Genomic DNA, 25,007 nt, shown 5'->3' with positions numbered 1-25,007 from the left:
GGGAACAAGGTCACACAGCTCGATGGCGGGTTGAAGAAAACAGTGTGCAAATAATGCCTACAAGGCCAACGTATACACTACTACAGCGGTGGATACGGATTACGTAAAATATATGAATGCTGCTTGAAAAAAGTGACTCCGGTGTTTTTTCTGGAGACGGTAATATTATGGATATTTAGACAGAATGGGAACAAGGTCACACAGCTCGATGGCGGGTTGAAGAAAACAGTGTGCAAATAATGCCTACAAGGCCAACGTATACACTACTACAGCGGTGGATACGGATTACGTAAAATATATGAATGCTGCTTGAAAAAAGTGACTCCGGTGTTTTTTCTGGAGACGGTAATATTATGGATATTTAGACAGAATGGGAACAAGGTCACACAGCTCGATGGCGGGTTGAAGAAAACAGTGTGCAAATAATGCCTACAAGGCCAACGTATACACTACTACAGCGGTGGATACGGATTACGTAAAATATATGAATGCTGCTTGAAAAAAGTGACTCCGGTGTTTTTTCTGGAGACGGTAATATTATGGATATTTAGACAGAATGGGAACAAGGTCACACAGCTCGATGGCGGGTTGAAGAAAACAGTGTGCAAATAATGCCTACAAGGCCAACGTATACACTACTACAGCGGTGGATACGGATTACGTAAAATATATTATGGCTGCTTGAAAAAAGTGACTCCGGTGTTTTTTCTGGAGACGGTAATATTATGGATATTTAGACAGAATGGGAACAAGGTCACACAGCTCGATGGCGGGTTGAAGAAAACAGTGTGCAAATAATGCCTACAAGGCCAACGTATACACTACTACAGCGGTGGATACAGATTACGTAAAATATATGAATGCTGCTTGAAAAAAGTGACTCCGGTGTTTTTTCTGGAGACGGTAATATTATGGATATTTAGACAGAATGGGAACAAGGTCACACAGCTCGATGGCGGGTTGAAGAAAACAGTGTGCAAATAATGCCTACAAGGCCAACGTATACACTACTACAGCGGTGGATACGGATTACGTAAAATATATGAATGCTGCTTGAAAAAAGTGACTCCGGTGTTTTTTCTGGAGACGGTAATATTATGGATATTTAGACAGAATGGGAACAAGGTCACACAGCTCGATGGCGGGTTGAAGAAAACAGTGTGCAAATAATGCCTACAAGGCCAACGTATACACTACTACAGCGGTGGATACGGATTACGTAAAATATATGAATGCTGCTTGAAAAAAGTGACTCCGGTGTTTTTTCTGGAGACGGTAATATTATGGATATTTAGACAGAATGGGAACAAGGTCACACAGCTCGATGGCGGGTTGAAGAAAACAGTGTGCAAATAATGCCTACAAGGCCAACGTATACACTACTACAGCGGTGGATACGGATTACGTAAAATATATTATGGCTGCTTGAAAAAAGTGACTCCGGTGTTTTTTCTGGAGACGGTAATATTATGGATATTTAGACAGAATGTGAACAAGGTCACACAGCTCGATGGCGGGTTGAAGAAAACAGTGTGCAAATAATGCCTACAGGGCAAATAATGCCTAAAAGGTCAACTTATACACTACTACAGCGGTAGTAAAATAAAAAAAAGTAAAATAAAAAAAAATGAATATTAAAAAAAAAAAATTAAAGTTGGTGCTGCTGAACTACTAGGAGCAGCAGATTAGCACACCAGTCCCACTCCCCAACACTGCTAGACTAATAGCACTGGGCTCTTATAGTAGTAGTAGTAGTAGTAGTAGTAAAACAACAAAAAAATAAATAAAAGCAGTCCTTACAAGGACTACTGTTATTGCAGCAGTCAGCAGATGAGATCAGAAGCAGGACAGCTGCCCACTGCAGCTACATACAGAGCACTGCAGTAGAAGGTAGATTACTAGCCAGCAAAGCTACCTAAGCTTAAATGTCCCTCAAACCCCTGCAGACTTCTGTCCCTCCAATAACAGAGCAGTATCAAAACGATTACTAGCCAGCAAACTTTCAACTGTCCCTGAAATCACTAACAGGCAGCAGCTCTCTCCCTACACTATCTCTTCAGCACACACAGGCAGAGTGAAAAAACGCTGCAGGGCTTCGGTTTTTATAGGGAAGGGGAGTGGTCCAGGGGAGAGCTTCCTGATTGGCTGCCATGTACCTGCTGGTCTGGGGTGAGAGGGCAAAAAAAAGCGCCAACAATGGCGAACCCAAAATGGCGAACGTCGCGCGACGTTCGCGAACTTCCGGCGAGCGCGAACACCCGATGTTCGCGCGAACAAGTTCGCCGGCGAACAGTTCGCGACATCTCTATTAACAATTTACTGTATGTCAAATGTACTGTATTTTAAAAAAAAAAAGTATATTGAGCCAGCTAGTTATTTTGTAGATACAATTCTAAAACCTTTCAAGGAAAGAAGTCAAATACACTATTCTATCAAATCTTATTCCTTAGCTGCAACTTCTCTTACATCCTACTTGTAGAGACTCTCTCTCTCTCATAGGGGTATATTTATCAAAGAGTGAAGTTAGAGATCACCACAGTCCTTCAGAGTGAAATTTCGCCATTGTCCATTCATTTCTTTGGGATTTTTAAAAGAATATTTATCAATGGGTGAAAGTTCCTCCCTTGATAAATACTCCTTTCAAAATCCCATAGAAATGAATGGAGAATGGTGGAATTTCACTCTAGCGGACTGTGGCGATCTCTAACTTCACTCTTTGATAAATATACCCCCTAGTCTCTAACACTCATCTTACAACCCACTCAATCCTATTCTATATCCTCTCCATCTGCGTGTTCCCCTAAGGTGGACAGAAGTCAATGCATTCCCATCCATTCAGCTGTTCCTCTGCACGACAGGTACAGGATTGCCCTGCATGCAGACAAAGTGAGTGGATATGTGAAAATTCATAGTTTTGTTTTTCTGTGCCAAAAACTGTTCCGTGTCTGGGTGGCTCTGTGCTGGTCGGTGAAGAGGAAAAGTTGAGTGGATGGGAGTATATCAGCTTCTCTCCTCCTGCAGGGAAAATGCTGAAGCTGAGCCTCCATCTCATGTGCCTTCAGTCTAATTAGACCCATTACAAACTGATGTACACTCCCACCATTGTACAGGAATGAGTCCACTATTCTTTATAAATTCTGCTTCACCTATCTGAAGCCTTTCACACAGATGCTAATTCCTTATTCCTGCACTGGCTACCTGTCATACACAGATTTTTTTTATAAGAAATTCCCAGCTTACTTAAATAGTAATACCCGGAGGAAACCCATACAGCCACAGGTAGAGCACACAAACTACTTCCAGGTAATTCCGACCTCAATGTATTCTGGACCAGCACAGATGAGAGAAAAGCACAGGATTTAAGATGCCAATACACATTAAGGGCTGTGAAGCCACGGAAACAGCACTGCTCATGCACATATAACTCTGCTGATGTCACTAAAATGTTCTACACACGCAAATCAGATTTTTGACATAAGATCATGGAAAATAGCCAGAAATTGGGGGAATGCTAAAAAGTGATGGGTGATTGTGGAAAAGGGTGCAAAATCTTGTAACTACTGGAAAAATAGGATAAGTTGACAGTTCTGAGCACAGTTGCAGGCATGGACAAGAAAAACAGAACACATGCAAACTTTTCTAGAACTCCACATGTTCTTATCATACCTGTTTTGATTTCCAGACTTCTAGCACTGGCATACCAGCGATGATTGAATTTGGGTCTTCTTGGGCAGCAGAATTGACTGTATCATTTGCACCAATCACTAGCACCAACTCTGTTTCTGTAGGTTAATGACATAACAAAACTTATCAGTTATACAGGTATGGGAACTTCTACCCAGAATGCTCGAGACCTGGGGTTTTGGATTAGGGATCTTAACATAATTAGGATCGCCATACTGCTGCTAAAAAGTCGTTTAAACATGAATTAAACTAGATTGGATTGTTTTGCCTCCAATAAGGATTAATTAAATCTCAGTTGGGATCAAGTACAAGGTTCTGTTTTATTATTACAGAGAAAAGGAAAATCATTTTTAAAAATTTGAATTTGAAAAAATTTGAGCTTATGGTAAATGGACTTCCCGTAATTTGAAGCTTTCTGGATAACTGGTTTCCGGATCGCGGATCCTATACCTGTGATTATGTTATATTCAGGCACGGGGGTCTATATGGATGAAAATGGTGTGGCAGCACTGTTATATGGTATCATCCAAACAATATGGTGATTTACTGTAAAGTAGTAGTAGGGTATTGTATCATAATTCTTTTTTGGCTAGCTTATGTCCCACCATAATGTAAGTGCAGTGTCGGACTGGAATGCCAGGGGCCCACCAGTAAACCCTGACCATGGGCCCACTTTCCAAACTATTATTCCTCCTCTCTGAAGTCAACCTCTTTATTCTCCTAGTCTTTTATATCTACTTACTATACTTTATTATTACTATACTATACTTCCATTATTAAGGAATAGGGAATGACCATGAAATAGGTTAAATGTTTAGCAGCATGAGGGCCCACTGACACCTGGGCCCACCAGGAATTTATCTGGTATCCCGGTCCGACACTGTGTAAGTGTTATAGTTTATGTGAGAACACTTGTTCAGGTGCTTTTACAGACTAAAACTGGAGCATTTCAGGGCTGAAAAGAACAAATACCAAACTATCATTTAAAGGAATTGTTCAGTGTAAAAATAAAAACTGGGTAAATAGATAGGCTGTGCAAAATAAAAAATGGTTCTAATATAGTTAGCCAAAAATGTAATGTATAAAGGCTGGAGTGACTGGATGTCTAATATAACAGCTACAATACTACTTCCTGCTTTTCAGATCTCTTGGTTTTCACTGACTGGTTACCATGGTTTGAATCTGAGCTGAATGCAGAGGATTAATTACAAACTCACTGAACAGAAATGTACCATGTGGCCCCCCTTCAAGTCGCTGACTAACTCAGAGTTATAGAGCTGAAAAGCAGGAAGTTGGATTCTGGCTGTTTTATTAGATATCTGTTCACTGCAGCCTTTATATATTACATTTTTGGTTAACTAACTATATTAGAAACATTTTTTATTTTGCACAGCCAATCTATTTACACAGTTTTTATTTTTACACTGAACTGTTCCTTTAATACCTAAGGATCCAAGATTGTAAGCCCCACTGGAGCAGGAATTGATATAAATATCTGAAAGGTGCCTCATAAAATGTGTCAGCGTTATATAGATAATAACATCTAATTGACTAAGGAAGAAAAGTCTATAGCTAAAATATTTAAAGGTACCACTTGTAGGTTTCTGCAATAAGACAGTATGTGCTTACGACTAGTACCTTATTTGGGTTCACAAATTGTCGGTTGTCCCAAAATGCTATAATTTTTTTTGTCATTAACAAAGGGTCAGTGCAGCCTATATCACACTTAAAGGAACATTGTGGCCTCTTTGTTATCATTTAATCAACATACCATCAGTTCTTTTTGCTAATGCAGAAAAAAGAATTCTCATAAACGCATTTTGCTTTCTGACTTATCTTTTACCCAATACGTAGCCCTTCTTTTGTTAACAGGAAGGGCAAGATATAGGTATCTTTAATATTTCTGTCTTCGTTAATCCCTCTTGGAAGAAAAGCAATAATCTAACCTTTATTCTATAATGACAATCAGATGTATTGTTTGGAAAATATCACATAACTGCTTGGCCAGGAAAGGCATAATGTAGAAATCATAGACACTAGGAATGCTACATATCATCTTACACTAGAATATCTGTACCTGGAAAGTCTTCATTAATCTCATCCATTTCAAGCACAATATCATAGGGCACCCCAGCTTCAGCCAGCAGGACATTTAGTTGACCTGGCATCCGTCCTGCCACTGGGTGAATGCCAAATCTACAGTATTAAATTTAAAAAAGAAATCTTGGCAAATGTTTATAAAAGGCTGTAAGCTTTATCAACTAACCAGACCTGTTAAAAGATCATTTATGTGGCAGTTAGCTTTGTACAAAGTATGTATTTGCACATGTATTTGATAAAACACTGGTCATCTGACTACACAAACCAGAAGAAAATGCCATAATTGAATTTAGGTTAGTACTACGCAAGCTGAGTAACTTAATGATACACTAAAGAGCTCACATTTAGAAACTCCCCACATATTACTGCTGCAGTACAAATATACCACCCATAGTGTTCAACTGGGATATTGTTTACAAATACTGTGGTCTGATAAGCTCATGAATATTAAAGCTGCCGTTCCAGCCATTGGCATTTTGAATCCAAATGAGGCATCCAATTTATCTAGTCAGGGTCTAATCTGAAAAACAGTACTTTTGTTCTATTTTGGCTCCCTTCCCTTAGTAGTTTTGGGCCATTTTTCAAGGCACTTGGCAAGCTACTGAAGCCAGAAAGCAGTGTAAGGAAGACAAATCCCACAGATCTAAGAAATAAGAGAAAGTCGTTAACTAATACAGTGTTGGAAGCTGCAGACTGCGCAGTAAAATCTTACCAAGCAATGTTCCAGATTTCTGACCTGCTGTGATGCATGGAGAAGCAGATTTTTCAACTATTCTAGTGTATTACAGAGGTCAGGATACAAAAACATGGGGGTTTTAATTCTAATTTACTGTTGATATGTAATGGATCAAATAAACTTTGCATATTATTATGTTAGTTATTTATTAAATATAAGCAACTTCACAGCTCATTTGGGAAAGGGCTTAAGGGGTGGTACTTAGCTCTGGCACATAAATGAACACCCTGTACTTGTATGTAGGGAACACTAGTGTATTGAAGAATGCAGCTCGAATGGACATACAAGCAGGAAACCAGTTTTCTATCTAAAACACAGATTGCCGTAAGCCAACTGGGGACTGGCCTTTGTTTATATTGTATTCATTTTGATCTATTGCCATAGTAAAGTTTGAACATGTCATTTTGGCCTGCATGTTTATGACTTGTGACTTAATTACTTGTTAATGTAGATAAGAAATATATGTACAGTATGTATATTTGTTTTTAAAATATATCTGTACTATGACTAATAGTTTAGCACACACAGCAGGATATCTTTAGAAAGTACAGTAAAGTGTTTTAGAAGTCACTAACAATTTCTATGCCTGCATGCTTGACACATCTCTTTGTTAATATGTTTTGGTTTTTAAACTTAATTTAAATATACAAAAAGTATACATGTATGTATATATAGATATATAGATAGAGATATAACGATAGATAGATAGATAGATAGATAGATAGATAGATAGATAGATAGATAGATAGATGATATACATATATTTTTATATATAATTCTGATTCATAATCTAACTTGCATTTTTTGTTGGTAAAAGTTGGATATCTCTAGGCAGTAGGCAAGATGATGCTAAAATATAGCAGAGGAATAGCTAATGGAAACATTGAACCTCCACAGGTATGGGACCTGTAATCCAGAAGATTTGGGACCTGGGGTTTTCTAGATAACAGATTTTTCTGTAATTTGGATCTTCATGCCTTAAATTTACTAGAAAAACCTGTAAACATTAAATAAACTCAACAGGTTGTTTTTGCTTCCAATTAGAATAAATTATATTTTAGTTTGGATCAAGTACAAGGTACTGTTTTATTATTACACAGAAAAGTGAAATAATTTTAAAAAATTTGGATTATTTTCATAAAATGTAGTCTATGGGAGATGGCCTTTCCGTAATTTGGAGCTTTCTGAATAATGGATTCCATACCCTAACTAGAAGTATACGAATTCTGAAAAATCTGTGTCATAGAGCATAACAATCTATTAAGGACTGTGTAAAGAATTAATTACAATAAAAGGGGCTTAGGTAATGAGCATATACCTTTAAGGATAATTACGCATTAAGAATTTACACAGGAAAATCCATTGCGAAAGAAACTTAAAGTGATACTGACACTGAAAAAACTACTTTATATGAATGTACATTGAAAGTTACCTATAGGTCATGTTGATCGTTTTTTGCTGAGAGGTTTGTTTTTGTAAGTAATTGGTAGTTGAAGTTTCTAAACCTGACTGTTTTGTCAACCTGACTGTCTCATCTCAGCATCTCAGGTAACGTAAAAGCATTGTGCAAATACTTTATGGCAAAGTTGCTTTCAAAGGCAATATTATGATAGATGTAAAAAAAGAGTTTATTTTCTGGTGTCCGTACCTCATTAAGGATATATAAGAATATATTTTTTCAAACAATGATAACCTGCTGATAAACTGCAATAAATTTAGTGCTATAAATGTCTAAGCTATGAAGATTTTGCACAATGCTGATTTTAATTGGATACAATTTTCCCCAGATGTAACAGATACAGAAAGACATAGGACATGCTTACCGAACAGTCTTTCCTTGATCCTGGAGCATTGTCACCATGTCAGCAATGGGATACTGAGCTTTGGCCGCGCAAAGGCCCCATCCTTAAAAATAAATGGATTCATCATGTATGTTGCATATATGCACGCAACCACTTAATGGATTATTCTGGACTTCCTTGCTCATTAAATGCCAATTTCAAACATAATTGAATTTTTAAAAAAAAATCATTCCACAAAACCATGATCTGCCTAATTTAGATACTAAAACAGTTTTGTTTCATGTATTGAATGACTTCCTGAAACAAAGTAAACATTATTCAACCAGAAGGTGCTTGATAACTCCTATACACCGCCTAACATGGCTTTGAGCATCAGTATCAGAGACCCAGAAAAATAAATAGCTGTGTCAAAGTCTTCAGTTGATGGAACATTATACTGATTTACAGAGCAATATATATTTTCATAGCAATATATATATATGCATTGCATTACTTTTTTATACATGAAGCAAAGTTATGTCTAAGACATGCTTAGACACAACCAGATTATGGGACAGAAGTTGGTGGGTCAGGCTCTGGGGCATTAGGTGGCTAGCATCACCCCAGTTCAAAAAATCTGACCACAAGAGAGCGTTGGTCCCTAAGCTCATTGGGTACGGTTTTTGCTCTTCAGAACATCAATGGCCTCTGCATATATAAGATGTAAAAATTCCCTGGATACAACATTATATCAATGTGATATATTAAATAAACATTTATAGAAATAAAAAGGAAATGTTAACAAAACCTAACGGTTGTATCTGTCTGCAAAAATAATATTTTCCATTTATCTTTCAATATTTACTATAAGAATGCCTTCACTAAGCTCAAGAAAATGCCAATCCCACTCAGCTATAAAAACAAAGATGCAGACCATTAGAAGATTAGGATGGATCCAGGTCACAGTGAGATGCAGTTCTTTTTCCAATTATTTTAAGCATTAACCTTTTAAAAAACTATTTTCTCATTGTATTTTAACACTGAAAAATATTTTAAACCTGATTTCATATTAATTCTGAAACATTCTAAATATACTATAAAATAAGATGTTCTGCCTTTTCTCTGTCTTTTGTGTCATGCAATTATCTACTACAAAATATCAATGGCGGCATACTTCATTAACGTCCCACAGTTTCCTTGCATGTTAGTATTTTGGGAAGCAAGCAAGCCAAGTTTTACAATTCTGACCTGATCACCGGGAATGGAAATGATAATGTCAGAGGATTAGTAATTATTACAGGATGTCTAGGGATACCTTCTTATGGTTTGTGGTTATTTCAAGCTCAACAAACTATTGGCTTTTAGCCGCCCTTCAATAACTTCTTACCAAAGTCTGGATACAGGATACAATGACTCCACTTACTTGAGCACCACATGTCTCAAATGTGTGCCAAAATCATACATTCTGCTACTCTAGATATACACATAAGTCATGAATTGAATTGTGTAGTTTTTTAATTATTGGGGCTGATCTCAAACCTCTACCACTAATAACCATCAGTACTCATCCCCAACAAGAAAGGGGTAGGCAAAATAGGGAAGTAAAATATTCTAGACAACATCCAACAGTTTTATAATAACAGTTTTCCTAAGTTATGCCATTTTTTTTCACTGTACATCTCTATTAAACTTGCCAATTCCTTTATCTGTAAACATTAAGTACATTATGTGCCTTTTTGTATATTTCACGTGTCACAAAGGAAATGATGAATTGGCAATTTACTGCCATCTGAGAACCTACATATACATTTCCTGCATCATAAAATGGACATCATTCTCACAGGAGAGCAAGCTATAAAACATAGCACTTGGCAGCATATGAGAATGGTAGAATGTTCTATGTCAGCTTGATTGGCATGGTCTAATTGTTCTTCTCTTACTGTCTCTTAGGCAGCGGTGTGTTCGTGGCATTCAATAGGTAGGGAGTTTTTTTTAGGGCTTTTCAACAGCAGGAATAGAATAGGATATATAGAATACTGAATAATCTTGTATTTTGTCATAGATTCAATTAAGTACCTTGATAAGTATTCATGAAATGAATCATGGGTGAAATGTAACAGAAACTACTTACATATTTAAAGTGATCCTTACTACAAGGTCTCATTTATTAAGGACCACAGAATGTCTGTAGCTTCTTAACATACTGTAGCTTGCATTAGCTCAAGAGATGAACTTTTGTACTCTTTATATGTTGAACTATGTACATACCTGGGACAATTATAATTGTGTTAGCATCCTTTATCATTTCAACAGATTGGTCAACAGAAACCTCAGTATGGGTCCCGATGATTTCCATAGGTTTCCCAGTACCAGTAGAAGATGTTCCATATCCACCCAAAATTACATTTGGTAGGGATCTGTTCATAGCCTATATGTGTGAGTTACAAATCTTTCATGTAAAACTAGTTTTAAGTCAAAACATTCAGCCTTTGCATTAAAAGGGTAGTTCACCTTCACCACATTATCGTTACTACTGACCGGTTTCGTACCTCACGGTACTTCCTCAGAGTATCTCTGAGGAAGTACAGTGAGGTACGAAACCGGTCAGTAGTAACGATAATGTGCACTGTGTCAAGGCTGACATGCAATTAATATAACAATAAATAAAGAAGCTTTTATTATTTCACGAAAAACGAACCATGGAAATCCATTTTTGAAATTTGTGAGGACGCTCTGTTGCCAGGGAGCTGGATTTTGGACACATGATGGTCGGGAGCCAATTGGGGAGCTTCACACTGGTGAGAGAAGTGTTTAGTTCACCTTTAAGTAAACTTTTAGTATGTTATAGAAGGGCCAGTTTTAAGCAACTTTTCCATTGTTTTTAATTTTTTGTTAGGTAAGGTCACACTGGGGTATTCGTGGAGATTTAGTCGTCATGCCGCAGGCGATTTTTCATTCTAGCAGCCGGAAGACTTGTTTGGGCAGATTAGTCGTCCCAAAGAAGAGGCGATTAGTCGTCGGGCAACTAAATCTCCCTGAATCTCCCAGTGTGGCCCTACCCTTATAGTTTTTGAGCTATTCGCAGCCTTCTTTCCACTGACCCCATCAGCCAAAAAAGCTACGGTTATGTGAGGCTACAGTTTTATTGTCATTATTACTTTTTTTGTTATCTTTCTATTCAGGCCTCTCCTATTTATCTTCCAGTCTCTGGTTCACACCACTGCCTGGTTGCTAGGGTAACTTAGATCCTACCAAGATCTTAAAAGAAGAAAGTCTTAAAGATGTGCTCAGTATGTTGGTATTGCTAATTCACACAATTTGACCATACCATTGTGTATAAATAAATCTTCTCTGGTAGAATTGTCTTTGTCTCATCTTTAGTTTATACAGGTTTACAGGTTTATACAAGCTATACTTGAAAATGAAGGAAATAACAATAATAAGAAGAAGAAAGGATAAAATTCACAATAGCTACTAAAATTCCAAGCTGGAGAGTCTCTGAACAAAAGTGAAATAATTTAAAAACACAAAAAATGAAGACCAATTGCAAATTGTCTCAGAATATCACTCTCTACATCATACTTAAAGTTAAGGTGAACAACCCCTTTAAAGGTAAAAAGCACTACTAACTAGAAAGTAATTATGCATCCTGAAGGAAAGATATAGATATTTAATTGGGTCACTTTAAGCACATAGGGCACATAAGAATAAACTAAACCAATAGCCAATGGCATGTTAGTGTGAAACACTATTATTTATAGTTTATATTTTCACTAGTAAAAAGGATATATTGATAAATAATGGCATTGAAAGTACCATGTCAAAGTCTCATAGAGTCCAGTGCAGGATGCTTTACACAATGCACTTTTAACATTTTGACTTACCACACACATAATGTAAGAAAGGATTGCTCCGGATGAGCCAATCAGTGCCCCTACTATTGTCATGAGGTTGTTGTTCAACAGAAATCCTTCAGCACACAGGGCCCACCCTGAATAGCTATTGAGTACAGTGATGACCACTGGCATATCTGCTCCTCCAATAGCTGCCGTCAGTGTTACACCCTGTAACAAAGAGATACACCTATTATCTTTTCAAAATTAATTGGGCAAAATCAATACTTTTGCCTATAGATCAAGCCCATGAATCAAGCCCTCCAGGGGATATACAATGGACCTCCTCATTGAAATATCTGGGTATCACCATACAAAGCCACCCCTATCAATGCTTGAAACCATTAACTTGTTTGAAATGACTATGCTACCAAAATTCATATATGCTTTTCAACAGAATTTACTAAAATCTCTAGTTTTTCCGTAATGACTTTCTTAAAATTAATCACTCATAGCAAAATGATACTTTTTTTTTTTTTTTTTTTTTTTTTTAGAAATTAGAGTGCAGTGTAGAATAAAAACTGGGTAAATAGATAGGCTGTGGAAACCAAGAGAGCAGCAAAGCAGGAAGAAGTGTTCTGACTATTATATTAGACATCAAGTCACTCCAGCCTTTATAAATTACATTTATGACATTATCTTTATACAAAATATTGTTTTTATTTTGCACAGCTCATCTATTTACCCAGTTTTTTATTTTTATATTGAACAATTCCTTTAATAGAGGCCATAGACAAACTCCACGTTAATTCCCTAGACCCAACAGTGATGTTTCTTATCCATACTGCAAATGTAGCCCCAAACTGAGCAATAAAAAGCCCATTGCAATTCTTATCATACATGCACAAAGAGTGTATAGTAGTGATAAGTGAATTTATTAGCCAGGCATGGATTTGCGGCGAATTTCTGTACTTCACCACCTACAAATTTTTTTGCGAAACTTGGCCAAAATTTGCTGCAACAATGAAAAGAAAGAGAAGAAAGAAAGTTGCGTGTGTAAAAATTGTTGGTCGCAAACATTTTTTGACACCCATTGATTTTGCATTTGGACAAAAAGTCCCCAAGACAAAATTGTCGCTGAGAAAAAATGTTGACGCCCATTGCCTTTAATGCATTTGGAATGAGAAAAAATTGTTGCACGTAATTTTTTTTTTTTAAATTTCTGAATTTTTTGCTGGAGTTTGTAAATTTTTCAGCAAATCGAAATGGGACAGATTCACCCATCACTAGTGTATAATTATGCACTGATGTTCTGCTCTTAATTGGCAGGATTGCCACAGCAAAGTTTGTTATCTAAAAGTGCTCCTTCTCCATCAAGGATTTGCTTAGTCCTGGCTTTCCTCCTAACCTCCAACTCAGTTCTTCTGGTCCAACTTTTTATCAAAATTTCTGCTGGCAATATTTCATTTTGACTAGTAAAAAAACCTTAATTGTACTATTATCCTTACTTATCATATTTAATTGCACTGTTTAGCAGTGTAAGAGATTAATTACATACCATAATGGAGGATAACCCAGAGACACCAATAAGACAAGCCATGCCAGTACTGTAGCTTGGGTCCAACATGAAAGGCACCATGCCAGCGACTGAGGCTGTCAACAATCCAGCATTAAGATAATGGCGACCAGGTAAGAGGAGAGGTGCAGAATTCAAAATCCCTACACACAAATGATAATTTAAAACAACTTTTATTAACAGAGCAAAATTTACATTTTTAGTTTTTACAAATATAGAAAAAACCTCTATTAAAAATCTGCATACAACAGCATTCTATTGGATGTTGGTGCCCATCCAGGTTCTAATGACATAAAAGATAATGGGTTTTGCCAAAATCTTTATCACCTACACAATAAAGCCGATAATTATCTGTTTATTGACATCATTTTACTCTTAACTGAACAGAGATATGCTTTTATGTTAATATGCAAAGGAACAATTCAATTAGTATGAGAAATTAGAATACTTGTGCTTGTTGTGCTTGTAAGATTCTAATATTATGCTACCAAGAATCTAATAATAAAGAAACATCATATTGAACTAGAATTTTATTTTCACACTGATTACTTCTCAGTTACAGTGTGACAAATCCGCTAACCTCATGTAGTAATGTATAAGATATATTTATCAGCATTTTTCAGTATAAGGGTAAGTGACCAATGCTTGTGTTACAATTACAAATATCATATTTTGTGGCAGATATGGTTGCATATAGGTGTTGTAGGCCAACAATTGCTAATGGGCTAAAGTTTGGATATCTCAAAAAAGGATATTTGATACCGAAGGATGGATGTCCTCTTGGCATGAATAAGCTACTATAAATAGCTGATTGCACCTGTATTCCCAATGAGATAAAAATGACTTTACTTGGAAAAAAACTCACCTTGTAATTTTCCATAGGCTACAAGAGAACCACTGAATGTGACTCCTCCAATGTAGGTGCCTAAATATGCAACTGTTTTAATGACATTTGCAGACGGGTGCACATCGAGGTGTGGATATTCTATCATGTACTCAGCAACACATGTTAAAACTGCCGCTAAGCCAACCAAGCTATGAAATGCAGCCACGAGCTGAGGAAGATCTGAAATTTCTATTTTTTTGGCAATTGTGAGCCCTCAAAGAAAAAAGAAGATAAAGTGCAGATTAACAAAATGGAATAAAATCAAAAGTATCATTAGCAAGCCTTCTAATCGTAGTGTATGAACAAATGCAACTGCCTACATGGTAAAGAAATGGAACAGATATGAGCTCTATTTTTAATATGCACATCCTACATACAACTAGAAAAGAGGACAACAGGGGGTCTCTTGAGTAATATTTGTTTATGGGCTACATTTACTTTATAGGCACACAAGGTATCTGCTTTTTCTTTTTTGAAGAACTAAACAGGAGCATGCTGGAGTATGTATAAAACATATGTTCCTTTTTATTTCTAAGCTGTTTGATCATCTTAAGCACTGCTATAGAAAGATTGCACGTGTACAACCTGAAAAGACTTTAAGACTTAAAATAGCAAATTACAACAATATACGGGCAAGTATTTGCTTTCATTTTCTAACATGTAGTAGACTGATCAAAACGAAATGCTCATTGTTTAACTACGCTGGTGCAAAACCACAGGTTAGGAAATAAAACAATAAATAATTTGAAAAAAATAATTTGAGACTCTGTAAGCTTTAGAGATACATTATGGCTTTGGGAGGTGAAGGCATTGTAACTAAACCCAATATGGAGCAAGGCAGCAACAATTTTAATATTTTATTTACAATCAAAGGGTAAAATTAGCTTCATAATTTCATTTTATCTGTATGTTGTATTATTGACGTATTTATTGTTTTCTCCAAGATCTTCATAATTTCTTGTAATCTGATATTCCCCTTACAATAGACCAGCTAAGGAGTGGGACCTTTTGGCACTGGGCTGTTGCCATTCTGAATGACAATATCCAAGCATGGCTGATAGCTGTTATTTAATCACTAATTATAAATGGTGTGTATTAAGTCTACTCTAAAATGTGGAAAACAATTAAAAAATCCAGTTTAAAATATACATTTGAAAGTTGCCTAATATTTAATCTTCTTAATAGATGTGGTTTTACATCCTCTTTAACTTGACAAAGATGGTCCAGAGTGATTGCTTTCTGTTCCGTTGTCCCTTTACTAGCTTAACATGTATGCATTACAAATGCACTAGATTTGACTATTCACACATGGCTTCAGGACCTTTGAGCAGATCCCAATCTAAGTATTAATTAGGGTCTGGGGAAAAATTCACACTAAATTGAAAGAGATATTTACAATAAAACTCCCAAAAAGAATGAAGAAAGAAAAAAAGGGAAATATTAGCCTGAAGCAATTCTCCACCAATCTTGTTTTTAAGAATATTTTTTTAACCCAGCAATACATTCTTCTTAAAATAAATCAGCAGTGCGGTGTACCACAACTGCCTAAAGAAATCTTTAACCAACTGATGATAATAATTACTTCTGAGAGATTTACACCAGCCTAAATACATAATATTAAGAGCATGTGTTACTGTCTAAAGGCTGTGTTGAGCTCTGAATAATAAAATATGTTTCTGGTTGAGGACATATCTCAGCGTGATGCAGCTCACCAAACTGTCAGTAAAAATAAAATGCAACCTCCAATATATTTTTAAGGGCTGAAGTTTGGTACACAGAATATCTGAATTACTGTATGTCTCATCAAGAATCCTAGTCTTGGAAGATATTTATAGATACAGTATCTGATTTGTAGGTTTGTGGGTTTCCAAGGATCAGTTGACATTATTCGTAAGACAATATACGAAGAATATAATAACAAATAAGTATATGGAAGTAAATGCTGGGAGTGATTTGGGAGAGGGGGGGTTGAACTTGATGGACTATTGTCTATTGTTCATTTAAATCGACTTTCCTTCCTCTGCTGGCTATTAATGTATGCCAGTGCATTATACTGTATGACAGGCTAAGGAAGGAATCACTTTATGGCACTGCACTTTCATATTTATCAATTCAGGAGTAAATCAAATCTAGTTAGTTACTCTACCAATTTATCATTGTAGAAAGTAATGGATGTTTAACAAAACTAGCAATTAAACTCACATTTTACTAGATAAATATGTCATATGTGGAAATTTTGTATTGTGGTTTTTTTTATATCATTGAAGGTCAAAATTAAAAAAAAAAATTCCCAAAGAGGATTTGTAAAATAAATTACACCATCTTCTTCTATCATGTTAATCAAGCAAAATAGATGTTGCGTATAATGTACTAAATAAATGAGTCAAAGATTGTTTCCTACATTCTTTTTTTTTTTTTTTTTTTTTTTTACAGTTTTTATTTTTGTTTTCAATTTAATTATTTACAAAACAAACAGAAAACGGCGTGGAAACAAGAGAGAGGGTAGAGAGGGGAGGTGAAATAAGGGTACATGTCATCATATACATTATATGAGCTTAGATGTACTTAGATAGTTTGAATATTTAGCCAGGTACCCCAGATAGCTTTAAATTTTCCTGGGCAACCTCTAGCCAGATACGTCAGTTATTGTATCCTACATACTTACAGGATTTATGATGACAACAAGCAGGCTGGCACTTTTGCAGCAATAACAGCTTTCAGCCATTAGGAGTAAATACAGGTATGTACAGGATTTGCACTCTTTTTGGAAGTGGTTCTCTTAGGCAGATTTGGTCCCAGTCATTCAGGTTAGTGAGATGATTATTGAGCACCTCAATTTTCACAAGGTGGCGGAGACTCTCAAACTGAATTGAGTTTGGGGCCTTTTTGGTTCTTGAGTCACTCCAATGTTACTTTTACTTTGTGCTCTGGATCAATGTCCTGCTGAAAAGTGTACTCCATGGTTCAGTTCTTTAGCAGATTAAAGGCGGTTTTCTTGCAGCATTTTCTTATTATTTTAAAAAGATGTCTAGCCCTTCCTGGTGAAAAGCAGCCCCACACAGGATGACGCTAGGGGTTTTTGAGGTATGGGCAGCTCAGTGAACTTTGACCAAAATCGTCCGTCTTGGCCTCATTCCAACCACAAAATCATTTTGCATATTGCGGTTGAATCACTCCTGCATTTTGGAAGAAACCTGAATGATCTGGAGCAAATCTACCCAGAAGTCACTCACAAACTGTATGCAGAGCTGGTACACTACTTCAGTAATATATATTCTTGGCTTTCCTCTATTAGAAATTTGGAAGGTTGAATATTCTTCCTTTTTGAGATATTAACACATAACTGCAACATATTCTGATGTAATAGCTCATCTATTCTTTAAAGATCTAAGAAAAGAAAATTATAATAGATTCTGCAAATGTCATGTGCTCCATGAAACCCCCTTCAAAATCAAAGCTATTATTATTTCGAACACACACATTCATCAACGGGCAAAGTATGTTTTCAGACATGTGATATTGCTTGAAATTGTCATCAAATGTTTGTCTGTTATCCCTGAAACTGTTTTGTTTTTCTTGGATTATAAAAGCAGTTGACCCACTGTACAGAATTTTAAAAGAATACATTTTCCATCTAAACGCTCACTACAATGTAGCATTGTTTCCAAGATACTTTCCCAGAGCTCAGTAGAAACATAACGTAAATGTAGGTGTCCTGAATTTTATTTAATGATTAATGATAGTGTGTTTGGAATATTGTTTAGTTACAGTGAAATAAAAACATGATGCAAAAACATTTTGGATCACTAGTTTTCCTTGATATACAAAATACAGTATATGTACAGTAAAAGGGCAAATCACAAAACAGTATTAATGTTCTAATATGGGTTTTAGAAGCACTTTACCCATCGAACATACAGATTTACCCAGGTCCCAGCCCCACTAGGGACGTTCATGGATGAATGCATTGGTTTCTGCAATATTTCATTTTGTAGGTTTCGTCAAGCTGAGGGGAGTGTCTACAGTTGTGCTCTGGGGAGCTATAAGCCTACAGTACTGGTTTGTCATAGATTCAACAAAAGGAAAAAGGTTATTTTAAACATACAAGTAGAAGCAAAATCATTGTTTTGATTTAAAAACTACATTTTTTAAATGGCCATGACCAAAACCTTACTGTATATTGCCAACATACAAACGAGCATATTATTTTAATGAACTTACCTATAGTGCCACCCATAGCCATGGCAGCAGACATCTGTGTTAATAATTCTGGTGAAGGTTTCAGAGATCCCAAGGTAGCTGCCAAGCCCCCTGCAACGCCCATCATGCCTAGAGCATTTCCAAGCCTGGAGGTACTTTGGCTTGATAATCCTGCTAGTGCTCCAACGCAGCACAGACCTGATGCAAGGTACATCATCTAAAAGCAAAGTATAGACATGAGAAGAGTTTATAAACTTTGGTTGCTGCAGCCGATGGCTTATTTTCAATTCAAAGCCATTTTCATACTTGTATTTATTGCCATTCTTCACCAATCGAATTAAAATAATTTTTGATGGTCCCAAAATCTTTAATTACAAAAGTACCTACTCAGACTACAAAGGAGGCAGGCCACGTAGGTTGATAAGACAAATGGCAAACAATGATATCACTCATTTCTGTGTCAGTTTGCCAAATTCACTTTTTCTTTTTTAATTACTTTTCAGATAAGCTAAGCAGCTTTGCAGAGGAGCAAAATGCTTCTATGATAAACCTGTTATGACTTCATACTTTCCAGCTGAAAAATAAAAGGAACATGAATAGGGAAAAACCTCCATAGACTCTAATGTATAGTTAAAAAAAAGGCATGTGGCTCGAAAAATGTCACAAAAAAAAAACCTATTGACTTTAATCCGTTTGTAGATCAAATTAGCCTATAACTAAACATGAACTAACCTTCTCAGTACCATATTTTACCTGTAAGGATTTTTTTTCTTAGTTATGCTTATGACACACACACACAAATGTTTAGTAGGAACAATCATTTTTTCAAATGATGTTCTACAGTGTTCCACATATTCACCAAATAAGCTGACCTGTTCTATATTATATCCGAGGGCCAGAGAGGCTCCATAACCACCAACAAACAATCCCCCTGGCAGAAGATAAAGGTAATTGTATTCCGGCGGATCTGTGGGTCTCTTGAACATATCCAGCATCCTTTGGGTAATGAGAAATCCTCCTATTTTGTAAACAAACAAACACGAATTACTTCAAGACAGGTTTTGAAGGAGACAAACAAAGAGCAGGTGGAGACCTGTGATGGGCGAATAAATTCGGCAGACACAAATTTGCGGCGAAATTCCGTGTTTCGCCGCAAGTGCATTAACTAAAAAAAATTGACGAGTGTGAAAATTATTTGGACACAAATTGACTTTAATGCATTTAAACAAAATAGTCGCCCATATAAAAATTGACGCTTACGTCAAAATTATTTTGACTTTCATTGACTTAAATGTGTTTCGCGAATTTTTCGCAAATTTGCCAAACGGAACAGATTCACCCATCCTTACCTGTATTTCATTAGGGAAATAAATGTATGAAATTACAAGTGATAGAGTGGCCCTTGATATGTGAGCCTTTGTTTGTTTATCTAGAAAGCTTGAAGAATAAACATAATTCACCGTTTTTACTGTTGTTACTAACTAGGATCTGAGCGTGCCCCTAAAATGTTGTTGGTCTTTTCTCTGTCCACAACTTTCCTACTAAAACATATGTCACAAAATTCTCCTGCACTAAATGCACATTAGAAAATCACTTTGTGAACCTTTAATAGATTTGGTTATGTCACTTGGTTAGTGGTATTTTTAGTGCTTCAGCCTATGTAATGATTTTACTTCGCAGCTGCATAAAGCAATAGTAGAAGATATTCAATAGAAGATAACAACAACAACAGAACACTGAATATATATAGCACTACTGTAGCTGTCAATGAACCTTTTTTGGTGATACAGCAGCAAAGGGCCAATGGAAATTATTTTCTAAGCAGTGTGAATACTGTAATGTAATTGGGGGAAAACATTACAATAATACTAAAAGCAAATGATATATATATATATATATGTATATATATATATATATATATATATATATATATATATATATATATGTATATATATATATATATGTATATATATATATATATATGTATATATATATATATATATGTATATATATATATATATATATATATATATATATATATATAGTACTGTCCTTTTCTTCACTTCACTTTTAAAGCCATATCGCATTATATTCTTCAGTGCTCCCTTTTGTACTTATACATTGCCATTTAGTTCTGCTTATCATTTTCAGTGTATGAAGAAAACATGTTGTATTCATAAATATACAGTATTTAAATCTTGTTTCAAAACATCAGAATAAAACATATTTGTACCTGCAATATTTACTGATGATACAAAGGCTGCGAGTAAGGCCAGGCTTTCAGGCAAGCTGGAAGGAAAATATGACCCACCCATTAACACCAGCCCACCAGCAGCAGTGAGACCTGAAAGAACAACAGATAGATTTTATGTAAGAAACATATGTTCTTACTGTTATAAATTATAGGTTATTTGATTTTGTTTTACCAGTGTCTTAAAACCTACCCGAGATAGCATTTGTAACAGACATGAGTGGCGAATGTAGGGCAGGTGTGACACCCCACACAGTATGGTAGCCCACTATTCCAGCAAGGCCAAAAGTAGTTACCATCTGAGAGAAAGCTGAATTTGGGGAAATAATTCCCAGGCCTAAAACACCAGCCAAACCTGAAACAAGCAAGGGAAAGAAATTATTAGTTTGCAGAACTGCACTATTCAGTTAGGTGGCTTTAATTTAGATTATAGATCCCTTTCAAGATCAGAAGTATTGCCACAAATTGATTCCACCTCCAGCCAATTACATGTGTAATTTTGTTATTCATTATACTACATCTTGAAAAAATGGTGTAAAATTCAGGAAAATCAGGGAAATGAGTTAAAGCAACTTATTCTCAAAGAATAGAGGCACAGGAGGCAGTTTTACTTTAATAACAAGGGTAAAACATTGCAGCATTAATGTTACACTATGAGACAGTATTGGTTGACAGTCCGATACACCACCTAAAGCAATTTGTGATTTGCAGTGGTTTAATCATCCCAAGGCATGATATAGATACAGCATAATAACCAACTTACATCATTTTATGGGGTGCTGGAAATTTAATTGCATGCTAACTCAAACTAAAGGAGTGCCCAGCTGTCATAAAGCCAAGAGTTTTCTGTTACATCAAAAATGATTAAAAAATCCCTGGGTATCAGGAGAAGAGATTTGGATAAAAAACTGTATTCCTTTAGAACTGTTTGACAACTCAAAGGTAAACTTATACAATTATGAGCAGATTGGCATGTTATTATCTTTACCTGTGTTGACAGAGTTTGGCTTAGGATTTGGGATTGTGTTTATATTGAACCAGAAATCCTATGTCACTGCAGAGAAAGGAGAGGGGCACTGGCAACCTTCACTTTTCTTCCAGTCTTAATGTCACAAGAAAAGGAGCTGGACTACACTCTACCTCTGATAAAGTTTGGGTATTGTCTGAGTTACCAGTTAATTTTCGTATATGCTAGATAGTATTTAGAGATAAGTGTACACCAGCAAATCATTTTAGGGAGCGGTGTCTTGTTAAGTAGGCACGGAATATGGTGATTTGGTTTGCCTTCAAATAAAGTAAAATTTAAAAAAAAAGATGTTTAAGAAGCGTTATATGATATGTGCTGCTTTCTTGTGATAGAATAGATGAGACCTGGAGTTGTCTAAACAGTAACAGTTTTATTCTTTACAGATTGCATTTTTGTGGTTGTAGCAAACTTCCCCTGGCTGTCAAAGGATTAACTTCTTGTCCTTTAACTCCATGTACTTATTATCTCAGTGACTCATAACAAGTCAACAGTGACAGAGGCAGTGGAAGAGTCACAGGGAAGTTTGTGCAGATGGAAAAATGACAGACTTGTAATGCCTGTCTAATGTTGTGACTCACTCTTTGGGTTTGGATATCTTCATCATTCATCCTAAGGAACTACATGCCTTTCTACAGTTTCAGAGAGAATGCGCATCACACAGGGATGTACTGGATATTGAGTACAGCACGTGACTGAACATTGTGTTGTGATTTGCTAATAAACACCCACCCATATTTGTAATGCTTCATTTGGACTGTAGTTTTTTTCTTTTCGTCTTAATCCCTGAGGCTGAAACTGGAGTGCACTGTCCTTCCACAGCATATTAAAGGCCACAATGCTTTAGATAATGCCTCACAGTACAATATACCCACTGCCTACAAGCCTAAGGCTAATGGTACATGGGTTGTAAGACTAAAACCAGATTTTTGAAGTGTGCCGTGCTAAAGGATCTAGGACTGGTGATAGTGGGAAAACACCAGTCTTCTGCATGAGAAAATCTTGCAAATGATTGTGTTTTTATAGTAATAAAGTAAATTTTTTTTTTTTAAGTGAATAATTTCTTTGCAATGTCTCTATTGTAAGCAGAAAGATTGTACCAAAACCCTTCACATCTTCTAAACAACAACTAAACCTGCTCATCCCATGTAATCAGATGTGACCAATGTCTGGTTTTGTCTTTTATTGTGCTAATACAGTAGATCTGAAAAGAAGGGTAATAAAACGACCAATCAGTTTGCTTTTTTGGTCACTGGCCTAATCTCGATTTTAAATGCAAAAAAAGTATATCAAGAAATATGTGCATTTTAATTGCCTGTTTCTTTGTAGACTGTGGCATTCTGTATTTATGTAGCAAAGTTTGAAAAAAAAAATGGAGGTTTGCATCCCTGGGAGTTAATTTTCAGTATACAATGTAAGCAAAGCCTTGTTAATATTTGTTAATATTTAAATATGTAAAACATATATATTAACGATGCACAGGGAATAGCCTTGCATCAAATTAAAAAAAATACAGGGACCTTTGGGAAAGGCCTAAAGAAGAAAAATTAATTAAAAAGGAATTAAAAATGGTTTCCAGATGATGATACCTGCTGTGTAAACGCCAGCTGATGTCATTGTTTTCCTGAAAGGAGATTCTGTGGCTTTTCTCTCAGCTTTGACTTCTAAAACACTTTTGTGTTTAACAGGGGCTGCCGGAGGAGCAGTCTTTGGAAGTGGAGAAGGGAATAAGTGGAGACCCTCCTAAAAAAAATACAGGCCTATTAGTAATTAATCATTACTACACATTTGAGACAATCTGCCAACACTGCAAAGCTTGGAAATAAGCCAGAAATCAGTCAGAAGAAGCATGTCCATATTTGCACACATGTGAAACCTACTAGGCCTGCAGGGACATTGGCTTGGAGAAAGAAGACGTCACTTTTTTAAAAAAAAAAAAAAACTAGGTATAAGCTACACAAAAGAGACCCTGTGCTCCTAATAGATTCACAATAAAATTTAAACCATCTTATTTTGTAATTAAACTGAACAGAGGTAGGAATATAACTGGTAGCAGTTAGATATTCTTTGAGCATATTGAATATATATATTGGAGAGAGAGAGAGAGAGAGAGAGAGAGAGAGAGAGAGAATATTATATAGGGCAGGTACAGAAAAACAGTAGCTATATAATGAGTGATGGGCAACCCTTGCAATACACACTATTATAAAATTTTAAGGGTAGGGTCACACTAAACTACTGGAGGAGATTACCGCCCGGGCAACTAAATCTAAGGAATTAGGTTCTGTGTTTGTGTGACCGAACACTCCCAAACTCTGTTATTGGATGCCCCATTTTGGAGTAAATTGCTTGTTTATAGGAAGCTTATGGGATACTGATTGGAAATAGTGCATCATAAAAGTTACTCAAATTATTACGCAGCAAGTTATATTATAGAGGTGCAGAATATTTGCAAAAGATCAGATGAACTTTTCTGCTATCAATATGACTGATAAAGTGCCATAAAGCGAGGGTGTTAAAGTAGTGTATTGAATGTATTTCTTTACATAGCACCAGAACAGTATGCAAGTGAGTGTCACAAAGCATATTACACAAACAGGGGTACAGTTATTATAAAATTAAGTAGTGAGAATACATACATGCTAGGTGCTTCCATACACAGTTTGAATGGGATCCCTGCCCTGAAATGCTAACAGAGGAAGAGGAGACAGAAAAATAAAATGGAGATGGGAACAAGTGCATAAGTCACAGGTATGTAGATGCAGAAGAAGGCAATTGAAATACTTCCTTTAGAAGGTTATTCTTAAGGAGGTTTGAGAGGAAATAAGACAGTTAAACTTTAATGGGTATTAAGTCTGAGATTACGTTACAGTCTGCAATTGTTCCAGTCAATATGGAATGGAGGAAGTTAAAGTATACTCTAACCCAGGGATCCC

General features: G+C 36.1%; 1 protein-coding gene across 1 annotated transcript in view; it reads right to left on the bottom strand.

The window, feature by feature from the left end:
• LOC108712901 (NAD(P) transhydrogenase, mitochondrial) overlaps nt 1–25,007 on the bottom strand; it is a 48,391-nt gene that overhangs the window by 6,527 nt on the left and 16,857 nt on the right. Inside the window, exons 10-21 of the mRNA XM_018255408.2 lie at nt 23,661–23,814; nt 21,241–21,402; nt 21,030–21,140; nt 19,669–19,814; nt 18,818–19,013; nt 14,576–14,809; nt 13,693–13,853; nt 12,186–12,365; nt 10,570–10,729; nt 8,344–8,425; nt 5,762–5,880; nt 3,667–3,782 (exon numbers count right to left, since the gene is read on the bottom strand). Of these exons, the coding sequence (XP_018110897.1) occupies nt 3,667–3,782; nt 5,762–5,880; nt 8,344–8,425; nt 10,570–10,729; nt 12,186–12,365; nt 13,693–13,853; nt 14,576–14,809; nt 18,818–19,013; nt 19,669–19,814; nt 21,030–21,140; nt 21,241–21,402; nt 23,661–23,814 (1,821 nt within the window). The remainder of the gene's footprint in view (nt 1–3,666; nt 3,783–5,761; nt 5,881–8,343; nt 8,426–10,569; nt 10,730–12,185; nt 12,366–13,692; nt 13,854–14,575; nt 14,810–18,817; nt 19,014–19,668; nt 19,815–21,029; nt 21,141–21,240; nt 21,403–23,660; nt 23,815–25,007) is intronic.

This window comes from Xenopus laevis, chromosome 3S (genome assembly GCF_017654675.1).
Source record: "Xenopus laevis strain J_2021 chromosome 3S, Xenopus_laevis_v10.1, whole genome shotgun sequence".
In the NCBI taxonomy this organism is placed as follows: Eukaryota; Metazoa; Chordata; class Amphibia; order Anura; family Pipidae; genus Xenopus; species Xenopus laevis.
The sequence above is the reverse complement of the archived record's forward strand: the minus strand, read 5'-3'. Positions and strand labels throughout refer to the sequence as shown.